The sequence below is a fragment of the Lynx canadensis genome, chromosome D4 (genome assembly GCF_007474595.2).
Source record: "Lynx canadensis isolate LIC74 chromosome D4, mLynCan4.pri.v2, whole genome shotgun sequence".
Lineage (NCBI taxonomy): Eukaryota > Metazoa > Chordata > Mammalia > Carnivora > Felidae > Lynx > Lynx canadensis.
The window spans coordinates 30,727,828-30,742,822 of NC_044315.2; the positions used below are offsets into that span (position 1 = coordinate 30,727,828).

The 14,995-nt window shown below is 36.3% G+C and overlaps 1 protein-coding gene across 1 annotated transcript in view; it reads right to left on the reverse strand.

The window, feature by feature from the left end:
• ZNF782 (zinc finger protein 782) overlaps window positions 1–14,995 on the reverse strand; it is a 134,677-nt gene that overhangs the window by 2,058 nt on the left and 117,624 nt on the right. The window contains 2 exon segments of the mRNA XM_032595513.1: window positions 2,210–2,305; window positions 2,603–2,729. Of these exon segments, the coding sequence (XP_032451404.1) occupies window positions 2,210–2,305; window positions 2,603–2,729 (223 nt within the window).

Sequence of the window (14,995 nt, forward strand, 5' to 3'; positions counted from 1 at the left end):
GGAAGTATATTATATAGCCCTACACTATTAGAGGCCATACTGGTAAAATACTCGAGTCTATGCTTCCAATTTGATATCCCTTATTTTCATTAAATCCTTCAACATCAAATTAAAATTGAGTACAAGATTCCTTATGATTAAGAAGTTTATAGCTCAGACTCTAACCATCTTATAAGTTATGGAAATACAAACAAGTGAAAAAAGATGAAAGAAAAATCCATTTTTGCAAGTAAATTAGATTCACTGCTCAATTCCTGCTGTGGTACCTTTATCAAAGTTGAATAAGTATACCTGATCACCTCATCCTAATTTTCCACATTTCAATTTGATGTGAGGGGTATATTTTATATATGTATGCAAGTATGTACGCTCTGTGGCCAGTGTGCGGCTTGAACTCTGGACCCCAAGATCAAGAGTCACATGCTCTATTGACTGAACCAGCCAGGTATTCCAAGGGGTGCAATTTTAAATGGAGTATCATGGAAGGCCTTACTGCAGAGATGGCACTTAAGAAAGCTCCAAATCATTTATGAATTCTAGATGCTCTTCCTTTGAGGCTTTTATGAGTTGTAAATATCATTTATTTTTGGTTCATCTCTTCACTCTCTTAAGTATGAAACATGATTTACATCTGCATAAAACTTATATGTGCAATTTAACAGTACCGAGTGAACACTGGTGTAATTAGAAACCAGGTCAAGGGGCGCCTGGGTGGCGCAGTCGGTTAAGCGTCCGACTTCAGCCAGGTCACGATCTCGCGGTCCGTGAGTTCGAGCCCCGCGTCGGGCTCTGGGCTGATGGCTCGGAGCCTGGAGCCTGTTTCCGATTCTGTGTCTCCCTCTCTCTCTGCCCCTCCCCCGTTCATGCTCTGTCTCTCTCTGTCCCAAAAATAAATAAACGTTGAAAAAAAAAAAAAAAAAAAAAAAAAAGAAACCAGGTCAAGAAACAGAACCCAAAATGGCTCTGCAAAAATCCCTATTTGTCTCTGCCCAGTTACAACTTATTCATGCTTAAGAGTTCATACTCTCCGAATATTTATATAATTGTTTCCTTGGCTTTCTTTGTAGTTTTACCACCAAAAAATGAATTCCTAAAAATGTAATTGAGTTTTGCATTTCTGACATTTACATAAATGTAACCATACATGCATACTTATATTGTTTGGTTTCTTTTGCTTAATATTATATAGCTAATTATCCCTTAAGGAATACAACTGTTTTTTCATTCTACTGCTGATGCACCCAATTTTAAACAAAAACAAACAATATTGCCACAAATACTGTTTTCTTTATCCTAGAGAATACAATCAAGCCTTTCTGTAGGGTATACAGTTAGGAAAGGAATTCCTTGGTTACAAGTTATATAGAACTTTACCATGATTTGATAACATCCTTCTGATAATACAGTGGTTTTACCAATTTACATTTTCCATTAGTGAGTAAGATTCTTTAATATTTCACATCTTCATCAGGACTTGGCTTTGCCAAACTTGTTAATGTCACCTCATACATCTCTCATAACACTTTATATTTTATGTTGCACTCCATGAAAGCTAATGAGACTGAACACATTTTCAAAGATTTAATGGCCATTTGAAAGTTCCTGTTCAGTCTTTCACTTATTTTTTAGTTGGGTTGCCACCTTTTCCTATGTTGACTTATGGAAGTTTTTACATTTTCAGAATACTTATCCTTTCTAGGTTACTTGTACTATATACATACTCTGCTACTCTGTGGCTTGTCTTCTCATCCTTTTAGTGGTATCTTTTATAAACAAAGTTCTCAATTTTATTTATTTTTTATTTTTTATTTTTTTTAATTTTTTTTTCCCAACGTTTATTTATTTTTGGGACAGAGAGAGACAGAGCATGAACGGGGGAGGGGCAGAGAGAGAGGGAGACACAGAATGGGAAACAGGCTCCAGGCTCTGAGCCATCAGCCCAGAGCCCGACGCGGGGCTCGAACTCACGGACCGCGAGATCGTGACCTGGCTGAAGTCGGATGCTTAACCGACTGCGCCACCCAGGCGCCCCCAAAGTTCTCAATTTTAAAGTAGTCAAGTTTATTAATCGTTTTCTTTTGATTGGTGCTTTTTGCACCTTTGAGCCTAAAAGAAAAGTCTTGAAATATAAAGGTTTTTATCACCAAACTGACCTTCTGGAGTCTAACCACCCCTACAGAATTCTATCTGCTAGTGCTCAGTAACTCACCTTGGTGGCTCTGGTTTAAGAATTCTTCTTCTAAGAACCAAGGCTCCTCTCCTTGCTCCAATTTGAAGATTACTGCTGGTTTGAAAATGCAGTTCCCTGTAAACAGGGAACAATGGAGTACTTAGGACAGATGATGAGCTTTTTAGTCTCCAAAAGTGTAAAAAAGATAGAGCTTCAAGAGCTGCATCCTGAAGATCCTGGTTTGGATTTATCATGGAGAGCTGACAAAACGCTCCTTTTATCTTCAAAAGGGCATAGCTAATAATTTTATATTCCTGAATGAAATGCTTAAATAACATTAAAATCTAAATAAAGTATTCATGTGTATTGGTGTATAAAAAGGAAATACTTTCCATGTGATGTGATGAGGGTAAGTTACACTTATATGCTCACCCACTGAGACCAGGTTGTTGTAGTTCTCCAGCATCACATCTCTATACAGGGTCCTCTGAATTGGACCTATTTGCTGCCACTCCTCCTGGGTGAACTCCACAGTCACGTCCTTGAATGACACTGATGCCTGCAACAGTACATTTCTGCTCAATGTGAAGTGTTCATAATTAGGTAACAAAGAAAATACCCCTAAAAACCATTCTTATGTTTACTGTAAAGAGTTTAAAATGAATATAAAGGATGCTTTTTTGAATCTAATTTTAACTTTAATTTTTTGAAATGTTTATTTAAGGGGGGAAGGGAGGAGGGGCTCAAAGGGAGGGAGAGAGAGAGAATCCTAAGAACACTGTCAACATAGAACCTGATGTGGGGCTTGAACCCATGAACTGTGAGATCATGACCTGAGCTGAAATCAAGAGTCAGATGCTTAACTGACTGAGCCACCCAGGCACCCTGATAATTTTAAGTTTGTTTCAGAACTACTCAACTAGTAAAAACGTTCAAGAGTTGATGCTCAACTGACTGAGCCGGCCAGGCGCCCCTAACTTAATTTTTGTATTTTTATGAGTTCTACACATGTACTATCAATAAGTATATTAGTAAAACTTTTGTCTTAAAATTTTTTAAAGCACAAATGATAAATTTCCTCCAATTTTTATCCCACACCCCAATATACTACCCTGGGTATATTCTACAGTAGGGGCCGGCAAATTATGACCTGTGGCCAAATCCAGCTTGCCACTTTTTTAAATAAGTTTTTATTGCAACATAACCACACACACAGCCAATCATTCTGTACTGTTCATGGTAACTTTTGTGCTGTAACAGCAGAGCCTAATACTCCCATCAGAGACCTTAGGACTATAAAATGTGAAAACATTTACTATCTGACGCATTAGAGGCAAAGTTTGCCAACCATTGGGCTAAACCAGTCCAATTAAAGGAAAGATTAACAGCTTAAAAACAACAATCCCCCCCCCCCACAATTAATAGAGAGGGATATATTGTAGATTGAAAATAACAGAATGGAAAAAAATACACGTAATTATGAGGCAAAAGTAAGTTGGATGGTTATATTAACATGAAAAAAAATAAAGGTAAGAAAGTATGATAAAACATAATAACAATTTATGATCCTTTTAACAGAAGATATCATAATTTGGTATGCATTTGAAAGCACAGCTTCCAAATACAGTCAATCCTAATTATTCACTGATTCTGTATCTGCAAATTCACCTAAAATTTACTTCTAACCTCAATAGTTATGATTTTGCAGGATTTATGGACACTTGCAGAATGGTTAAAAAAATTTGAGTGCCCAGCACATGTTTTTCCAGCTGGAACTGAACAAGATAATGCTTTGACAGATGTTTTTTTTGCAGTCTATTTAGTGCATTCTTGGCATTTTTGTGCTTTTTCTTAGTGTTTTCACTTTTTAAAATGCTCCCCCACCCCTGCGTAATGCAGAAATGCGGTCTAGTGTTCCCAAGAGCAGGAAGTTTGTGATACGCCTTAGGGAGAAACCAAGTGTGTTAGATAAACTTTGAGAATTAATTATCATGCAGATGGCTGTTAGTTCTTGCTCGTGAAATCAACAATATATTAAATAAGGTATTTTTAAACAGAAACACACATAAAATAAGACTGCATGTTGAATGGTGGACCAAAATGTTGTGACTGGAAACTCACAGGAACTTAACCCTGTACTTCCCCTAGGAACAATGATTCAGTATTTGCTAATTCAGTGCTCATAGTGATTTGATAGAAAATAACCACTGAGAATAGGGAGAATCAACTATGTATAAACAAAAGTTAACAGAAATGTTATAGAGGGATCCATAATTATAACTGGTGATTTCAACACAACTCTCAACTCAGAGGGCAAGCAGAAAAAAACAAAACAAAACAATAGAGATTTAGAAAGAGATCAGCAACAGCCAAGAGGAAAAATCTGGCCCACTGTTTTTCTTCATTTAAAGAAAAAATTAATCTTTATTTATTTTTGAGAGAGACAGAGCATGAACAGGGGAGGGGCAGAGAGAGAGGGAGACACAAAATCTGAAGCAGGCTCCAGCTGTAAGCACAGTCTGATGTGGGGCTTGAACTCATGAACTGTGAGATCATGACCTGAGCCCAAAGTTGGATGCTTAACTGACTAAGCCACCAGGTGCCCCTGTTTTCATTTTGTAAATAAAAATTTATTGGAACACAGTCATGTTCATTTGTTATGTTATCTATGGCTGCTATAGCCCTACAACTGTAGAGTTCAGTATTTCTAGGGATCCTATCTCACACAAAGCCTACTATGTGACATTTACAGATAAAATTTGTTGACCACTGACACAGAAGATTTACATGACATAAATAAATTTAAGTAACTGAAACATATAGGATAATCTAATCAAAATATTTTCTGGCACATTTTGTATATTAAAAATAAAAACAGTAAGTCTCACCAAATTAGAAAAGATTACAAACATATAGTTTGACTTTGGCTTTTAGTTCAGAGATATAGAGAGCTGAAAAGAGCAGCATTAACATCCTTAAAACAAGAACAAGCTGGGCAGGTTGGAAATTAAGGTATTTAAAAAAAAATCATCAGATAAATGAAATTGCATAACAAATAGCTTGAAATGAGGAGAGAGATAAGCACTGTAGGGAGAATCAGAGCCCACCTGTTTGCTTACTGGACCTTATGCTACCAAACTTCACATAAGATAATGGGAAGATAAAGGTAGAAAAAATTTAACAACCTGCTAAAGACCCATGTGCATAATGTTAGAGTGTGAAGTCCCTGGGGATGTGTGTCACAGACATAGTGTGATTTGTACCTTTTTGTGAGATTTTCTCCAGGAACCCAATATGTCACAGAGAGGATTGGGGCACAATTAAGAGGAAGTCCCTTTCTGCCCCATGTGATGCTGGCTAGTATAGGGGGAAAAGAGTTATTGTTTAAATCCACTCAGATCCATATTGCTTATTTCCACTACAGAACACTTAATCTGTAAGGGAAAAGTAAATAAAACACACACCTTGAGGCCACTGATAGTATCTTTTTGTGGTAAGGGAAGAGCAATGGCAGACGCTACCAAAATGTTGCCCAGACCCATATGCCCTATTTTTCCCAAGTAATAAAATGGTGAGATGCAAGTTCTTAGTGCCTAAGACTGAGATTAAATTAGAAGATGAGTCCCACTTCCAGAGAACTGTCATTATTTGACCTGTTTGGAACATTCCACTCATAAGGCTATCTTCATTTGACATGACTTAAAGCTCACACACTGCAAACAGCATTTTCTCTGAGGACATGACATTAGTTAATGAAAAAAAAAAAAAAGGGATATTGTTCACCATCACAGCTACTTCAGGCAGTTTATAACAATTAAGGAAAACAGTCTAATTAAAAGCTTAAAGGGAGGGGCGCCTGGGTGGCGCAGTCGGTTAAGCGTCCGACTTCAGCCAGGTCACGATCTTGCGGTCTGTGAGTTCGAGCCCCGCATCGGGCTCTGGGCTGATGGCTCAGAGCCTGGAGCCTGTTTCCGATTCTGTGTCTCCCTCTCTCTCTGCCCCTCCCCCGTTCATGCTCTGTCTCTCTCTGTCCCAAAAATAAATAAACGTTGGGAAAAAAAAAATAAAATAAAAAAAAAAATAAAAGCTTAAAGGGAAAAGCTGGAACATGGTATATCCAGAAGGGGCTTTGAAAAGCTCAGACGTATCTCTGGGAATGTAGAAGGTGGCACACATCCTCTGGGCTATGTGCATATTCAGGAAAATATCTGAGAAGGTACTAAATTTGCCTCTGATTAACCTTGAGACTCTGAAAGAAAAGTGAAAGTGAATACAAAATATCAAGCTACTGTTGAAGGCATATCCCAACATATAGAGCATCTTGGCAAAGACTGGAGACTTACTGGTTACAAATATTTAAGGAAATCATTGTGCAATTGCTGATATTTAGCTAATGGAGTGGAGACTTTAGTGGCCACATATGACAAAGAATATAGGTTGTAAATATTCTGTTCAACAGAGTCACTAAACAAATAGCAGCAGCGGTTGGTGATATTCAGGTGATATATGACATACATATTTTAAGATTTTACTTATTTATATATTTTTAAAGTTTTTACTTATTTATTTTGAGAGTGCACATGTAAGCAGGGGAGGAGCAGAGAGAAAAGAGAGACAGAAAATCCCAAACAGGCTCCAGTGCAGAGCCTGACACAGGGCTCGATCCCACAAATCATGAGACCACGACCTGAGCTAAAATCAAGAGTTGGATGCTTAACCGCCTGAGCCACCCAGGCGCCCCTAAGATTTTATTTTTTAAGTACTCTCTCAATCCAACGTGGAGCTCCAACTCACAACCTCAAGATCAAGAATCCCACATTCCACTGACTGAGCCATCCCAGGCACCCTGGCGCATTATATGTTAAATGTCAGGTTTTCAATAAAAATCTGAGGGGCGCCTGGGTGGCGCAGTCGGTTAAGCGTCCGACTTCAGCCAGGTCACGATCTCGCGGTCCGTGAGTTCGAGCCCCGCGTCGGGCTCTGGGCTGACGGCTCAGAGCCTGGAGCCTGTTTCCGATTCTGTGTCTCCCTCTCTCTCTGCCCCTCCCCCGTTCGTGCTCTGTCTCTCGCTGTCCCAAAAACAAATAAACGTTGAAAAAAAAAATTAAAAAAAAAAAAAAATCTGAGACCTACAAATGAAAAAGTATGGCTCATACACAGAAAAAAAGAAAACCCTAAACTATATATGAAACAGTGTAAAACCTGCCTCTGAGGAAGTCCAGACACTGGACTTACTAGACAAAGACTTTCAATAAACTGTTTTAAATATATACAAATAACTAAAGAAATATATACAAACAATAAATACATATATACAAATATATACAAATAACTAAAGAAAACCACATCTAAAGAACCAAAAGAAAGTATGGTAATGAAGTCTCACCAAATAAAGAATATAAATAAAGAGAAATAATAGATATGTAATGAAAAAGTAAACTAAAATTCTGAAATTTTAGAATTTGAAAATTTGAAACATGAAAGTAAAATAACTGAAGTAAAAAATTCCCTAGAGGTCTCAAAGGGAGATCTGAGCATGCAGAAGAATCAGCCAATTTGAATATAAACCTGCTGAGCTGATACAATCTGAAGATAGTAAAAATAGGGAAAATGAACAAAAAGCCTCAGTTTTTGTGGGACCTGTAGGACACAATCAAACATTTAAACATAGCAACATCCACAAGAGAGGAGTAAAAGGGGAGAGCAGAAGGGGCAGAAAAACAAAGGGTAAATCTTGAAAGCAGCAAAAGGGAAGTGACTTATCACTTCTAAAGATTCCCAAATATGATTAACAGTTGATGTGTCATCAGAAACCAGAGAGACCAGAAGGCAGTGGTATGACACATTTAAAGTGCTGAAAGGAAAGTCTATCAATCAAGACAGCATTCAGCAAAAATGAAGAAGAAATTACGACAGTCCCAGATAAACAAGGACTCGGAAAATCTGTCAAATTACACATGCCATATAAGAACTATTAATAGAGAAGTCGTTCAGGCTGTAATGAGAATACATTAGATTATAACTCAAATCCACATGAATAAAGAAAACCATATAGGTAGAAGTAACTACACAGGTGAAAATACAAAAGCCACTGTAAGTGTATTTGCTGTATTTATTTTTCTCCTATATGATTTCAAGACAACTGCTTAAAGCAGTAATTAGAAATCTCACACAATGTACACACAATACATAAAATTGTAATTTAGTAAAACCACAAAGCAGAAGGGGCTGGAACTATAGAGGAGTTTTAGTGTATTGTTGAAACTAAGTTGGTATTCATCTGAACAAGACTGTCATAGTTATTAACTGTAATCAACAAGGTAGAAAGTTTTAATAGATTATTGAAATTGGTATTCATCTGAACAAGACTGTCATAAGATGTTAATTGTAATCAATGAGGTAACCATTAATAGGAAAAAATGTAGTAAAGGCACACAAAGTAATTATAATGGTACACTAGGAAATATTGATTCAACATGAAAGAAGTAAAAAAAAAAAATGGTGAAGTAGAGAAACAAAAAAGACTTAATCACAGACTGAAAAGAAATGTCTCAATGGATGATTACTTATCAGTAATCACATTAAATGTTAGTAGCTAAATACTTGAATTAAAAGGCAGAGACTGGCAGAATGGATTAAAAAACATAATCCACGGGAATGCAAGCTGGTGCAGCCATTATGGAAAACAGTATGGAGGTTCCTCAAAAAATTAAAAATAGAACTACCCTACAACCCAGCAACTGCACTACTAGGTATTTATCCATGGGATGGATACAGGTGTGCTGCTTCAAAGGGACACATGCACCCCAATGTTTATAGCAGCACTATCAACAATAGCTAAAGTATGGAAAGAGTCCAAGTGTCCATCCATGGATGAATGGATAAAGGGGTGGTATATATATATATATATATATATATATATATATATATACACACACACACACACACACACACACACACACACACACACAAAATGGAGTATTACTCGGCAGTCAAAAAGAATGAAATCTTGCCATTTGCAACTATGTGGATGGAACTGGAGGGTATTATGCTAAGTGAAATTAGAGAAAGACAAATATCATATGACTTCACTCATATGAGGACTTTAAGATACAAAACAGATGAACATAAGGGAAGAGAAACAAAAGTAATATAAAAACAGGGAGGGGGACAAAACATAAGAGACTCATAAATATGAAGAACAAACAGAGGGTTACTGGAGGGGTTATGGGACAGGGGATGGGCTAAATGGGTAAGGGGCACTAAGGAATCTACTCCTGAAATCATTGTTGCACTATATGCTAACTAATTTGGATGTAAATTAAAAAAAAAATTAAATTAAAAAAACAAACATTATCCAATTATATCCTATCTGCTAGAGACACTTTACACTTAAAGACACAATAGCTTGAAAGTAAGACTGGTAAAAAATATACTATGTAATCAGTAACCAACAGAGCCCTGGATTGCCTATAAATAGGATTAGACAAAATAGACTTTCAGACAAAAATAGGAGAGAAAAGGGACATTTATTAATGGTAAAAGTGTCAACACATGAAGACAATACACCAATTATAAACATACACATACCTAACAACAGAGCTTCAAAATACTGACAGAATTAAAAAGACAAACAATTCAACAATAACAGTTGGGAGATTTTAATGTTTCACTTTAATAATGAATAGAACTACTAGATAGAAGACCAATATGGGAAAAACACACTTACACAACACTATATCAACTGGGCCAAGGCAGATACAAAGATAGTTATCTACAAAGACACTCAGGCTAACACTGGCAGCATACACATTCTTCTCAAGTACATATGGAACATTCTCCAGTATAGATTAAATGTTAGGCCACAAAACAAGTCTCAATACATTTTAAAATATTTGTTTTAAGAGAAATAGAGGATGAGCAGGGGAGGAGCAGAGAGTGAAGGAGAGAGAATCTCGACGGAGGTCTAGATCCAATAAACTGTAAAACTGTAATCTGAGCCAAAATCAAGAGTTGGACGCTTTTCCAACTGAGCCACCTAGGTGCCCCTCAATACATTTTAAAGGTTAAAAACATATAAAATATCTCCTATGACCAAAATAAAATGAAACAAGAAATCAATGAGAAAACTGGAAAATTAAAAAATCTGTGAAAATGAACAACACACTCAAAAAAAACCCCAAAGATCAAAGAATACTCACAAGGGAGTTACAAAATACTCTGAGACAAAATGAAAACACAGCATACACCAAAACTCATGAGATACAGCTAATGCAGTGGTTACAGGGAAATTTATAGCTGTAACACCTACATTTAAAAGAAATCTCAAATCAATAACCTAAGTGTACACCTTAAGAAGGAAAGAAATAATAAAGTTTGGAGCAAACAAAAAATAAAGAACAGAAGAACAATAGAATCAACAAAACAAAGCTGGTTCTTTGAAAAATCAACAGAATTGATAAACCTTTAGGTAGACCAAGAAAAAAAAGAATACTCAAATTACTAAAATCAGAAATAATGGGGGACATTACTACTGACCTTTCAGAAACAAAAAGGACTATCAGAGAGTACTATAAACAACTGTACACCAACAAATTACATAACCGAGAGGAAAAGGACAAATTCCTAGAAACATACAAACTACTAAAGCTGACTCAAAAGGAAATAGAAAATCTGAACAGATCCATAGGATAGGACTGAATTGGTAAATTAAAAACCTCTCAATAAAGAAAAGCTCAGGACCAGATGGCTTCACTGATTAAGTTCAATCAAACATATAAGAATTAATACAAATCTATCTCTAACTCTTCCAGAAATAGAAGAGGGAACATTTCCTAAGTTATTCTATGAATTACTTCACACTAAAGTCAGACTAAGAATTCACAAACTAAAGATAAATATCCTTTATGAATACAGATGTAAAACTCTTCAACAAAATACTAGCAAACAGAATCTAGCAATATATCAAAATGATTACTATACACCATGACCAAGAAGGATTATCCCAGAAATGTAAACATGGCTCACCAAATGAAAATCAATCTATGTAACATACTATAGTAACAGAATGGAGGAAATAAACCATGATCATCTCAGTTGATGCAGAAAAAGTATTTGACAAAATCCAATATCACTTCATGATAAAAACACTCAACAAGCAGGAAAAAAAGGAACTTCCTCAACAAAATAAAAAGCACTTATGGGGCACCTGGCTTGGCTAGCTCAATCAATTGAGCATTCGACTCTTGATCTCAGGGTCTTGAGTTCAAGTCCCACATTGCAGGCAGAATTTACTGGAAAAAAAAAAGCACTTATGATAAACCCACAGCTGACATCAACACAATTCTAAAATATAAGGTTTCCCTCCAAAAATGAAAAATAAGACAAGGATGTCTGCTGTAACCAATTCTATTTTTTTTTTTTACTAAAAAATTTTTTAATGTTTATTTATTTTTGAGAGAGACAAAGCATGAGCAGGGGAAGGACAGAGAGGGAGACACTGAATCTGAAGTAGGCTCTAGGCTCTGAGCTGTCAGCACAGAGCCCGACATGGGGCTCAAACTCATGAACCGTGAGATCACGACCTGAGCTAAATTCGGACGCTTAACCAACTGAGCCACCCAAACGCCCCTAAACAATTCTATTTATTATACTGGAAGTTCTAGCCAGAGAAAATAGGCAAGATAAAAAGAAAGACCTCAAAATTAGAAAGGGAAAAAATAAAACCATCTGTAATCACAGACCACATGATCTAATGTATAAATATATGTATTTAAAATATAAACACTAAAGAATCTATTAAAAAAACCTACTAGACCTATAAAATAAATTCAGAACATTTTCAGGATTTAAGATGAACTCAAAAACCATTGTATTGCTATACACTAGCAATGAACAATAAAAAAAAATAAGCAATTCCATTCACAAGAGAATAAAAAATAAAATATGCATAAATTTAACCAAGAAGGTACACAACTTGTGCACTCAACACTAGCAAATTTTGCTGAATGTATTAAAAAAATCTAAATCGGGGCGCCTGAGTGGCTCAGTCGGTTAAGCATCCAACTTCAGCTCAGGTCATGATCTCACCGTCCAAGAGTTCGAGCCCCGCGTCAGGCTCTGTGCTGACAGCTCAGAGCCTGGAGCCTGTTTCGGATTCTGTGTCTCCCTCTCTCTCTGACCCTCCCCTGTTCATGCTCTGTCTCTCTCTATCTCAAAAATAAATAAACGTTAAAAAAATTTTTTTTAATCTAAATAAATGGAAGAACATCCTATGCTCATGAATTAGAAGTTTTAATTTTTTAAAAAGTTTTTATTTATTTATTTATTTATTTATTTATTTATTACATTTAATTTTTAATTTACATCCAAGTCAGTTAGCATATAGTGCAACAATGATTTCAGGAGTAGATTCCTTAGTGCCCCTTACCCATTTAGCCCATCCCCCCTCCCACGACCCCTCCAGTAACCCTCTGTTTGTTCTCCATATTTGGGAGTCTCTTATGTTTTGTCCTCCTCCCTGTTTTTATATTATTTTTGCTTCCCTTCCCTTATGTTCATCTGTTTTGTATCTTAAAGCCCTCATATGAGTGAGGTCATATGATATTTATCTTTCTCTAATTTCACTTAGCATAATACCATCTAGTTCCATCCACGCAGTTGTGAATGGCAAGATTTCATTCTTTTTGATTGCCGAGTAATACTCCATTGTATATATATACCACAGGAAGATTTAATATTGTTAAGATGGCAATACTTCCCAAAGCAATCTACAGATTCAATGACATCTGTATCAAAACCCCAATGGCTTTGTTTTTCATTCAATGACATCTGTGTCAAAACCCTTGCATAAATAAATATTGATCCTAAAATTTATATGAAATTGCAAGGGACCCTGAATAGTCAAAAAAAACTTGAGAAAGAAATAAGCTGGAGGAGTTGTACTTCCAGATTTCAAAATTTAACTATGAAAAACAATAATTAAGACAGTGTGGTACTGGCATAAAAACACTTATGGATCCATGCAACAGAATTGAGAGTCCACAAATAAACCCATGCATTGATCATTTAATAGAGAAAGAAGAGTCTTTTCAACAAATGATGCTGGCAAAACAGGATAGCCACATGTAAAAGAAAGAAGTTGGAGTCCTGATACCATATTCAAAAATTACCCCAGAAAGGAGTGAGACCTAAATCTAAGAGCTTAAGCTATGAAACTCTTAGAAGAAGTCAGGGGTAAACATTCATGACCTTGGATTTGGCAATACTTTCCTGAATATTACACCAAAAGCACAAGAAAATTGAGAAAAATAAACTGGACTTAAATCAAAATTAAAAACTTGTTCACTGAAGAACACTATCAAGATAGTGAAAAGAAAATCCACAGAATGGGAGGCAATATTCATAAATTACATACCTAATAAACATCTAGTAGCCAAAATACATAAAGAACTCTTATATCTGAACTAAAGGACAATCTAATTAAAAAATGGGCAAAGAATTTGAACAAACATTTCCTTAAAGAAGACACACAAATGGCCAATAAGCACATGAAAAGATGCTCAATGTTATTGTCAGGAAAATGCAAATCAAAACTTAAAACTCCAATAAAGGGGAGCTGGGTGTCTCAGTCGATAGAGCATTTGACTCTTGATTTTGGTTCAGATCATGATCCCAGGGTCATGGGATTAAGCCCTGTGATGGACTTCACACTAAGCATGGAAACTGCTTGGGATTCTGTCTTTCTCTCTCTCTCCCTGGCTCATGCTCACTCTCTAAAATAAAACAAACAAAAAACTCCAGTGAGATACTACTTCATAATCACTAAGATGGCCATAATTTAAAAAAAGAAAAGGAAAATAATAAGTAGTGGTGACAATGTGGAGAAATTGGAACCCTAATACACTGCCAGTGTAAATGCAAAATGGTATAGTTGTGGAAAACAGCTTGGCAGTTCCTGAATAACACAAATGTAGTGCTAACATATAATCTTGTCACTCCACTTCTATATTTATTCCACAAAGAAATGAAAAACAGGTGGGGCACCTGGGTGGCTCAGTCGGTTAAGCATCTGACTTTGTGCTCAGGTCATGATCTCACAGTCTGTGAGTTTGAGCCCCACATCAGGCTCTGCTGACAGCTCAGAGCCTGGAGCCTGCTTCAGATTTGGTGTCTGTCTCTCTGCCCTTTCCCAACTTGTGCTCTCTTTCTCTCTCTCAAAAATAAATAAAACATTAAAAAATTTCTAGAAAGAAATGAAAAACAGGTGTTCACACAAAAACTTGTATGTATATGTGTGTATACATATATTTTGTATATATGTACATATGTCTTGAATGTTAATAGCAGCAGTATTCACAACAGCCAAAAGATAGAAACAATCCAAATGTCCATCAGCTGAATGGATAAACAAAATGTGGTACAGCCTTACCTTGAAACTTTAAAAATATGCTAAGTGAAAGAAACAGTCACAAAGTCCATACATCACACAATTCATTTATTTAAAATGTTCACACTAGACACATCTATAGAGACAAAACATGGATTAGTGGTTGCTTTTGGCTGGGGTGGGGCATGTTGGGATAGGGGGATGATAACTTATGGTACAGAATTTTTTAGGTGATGAAAATACTCTAAAAATTGATTGTGGTGATGAGTGCACAACAGTGAATATACTAAAAAAAAAAAAAAAAAACAACACTGATGGGAGCCTGGGTGGCTCACTCAGTTAAGCATCCCAACTCTTGATTTCAGCTCAGGTCATGATCTCCCAGTTTGTTTAGATTGAGCACTGTGACAGGCTCTATGCTGACAGAGTAGAACCTG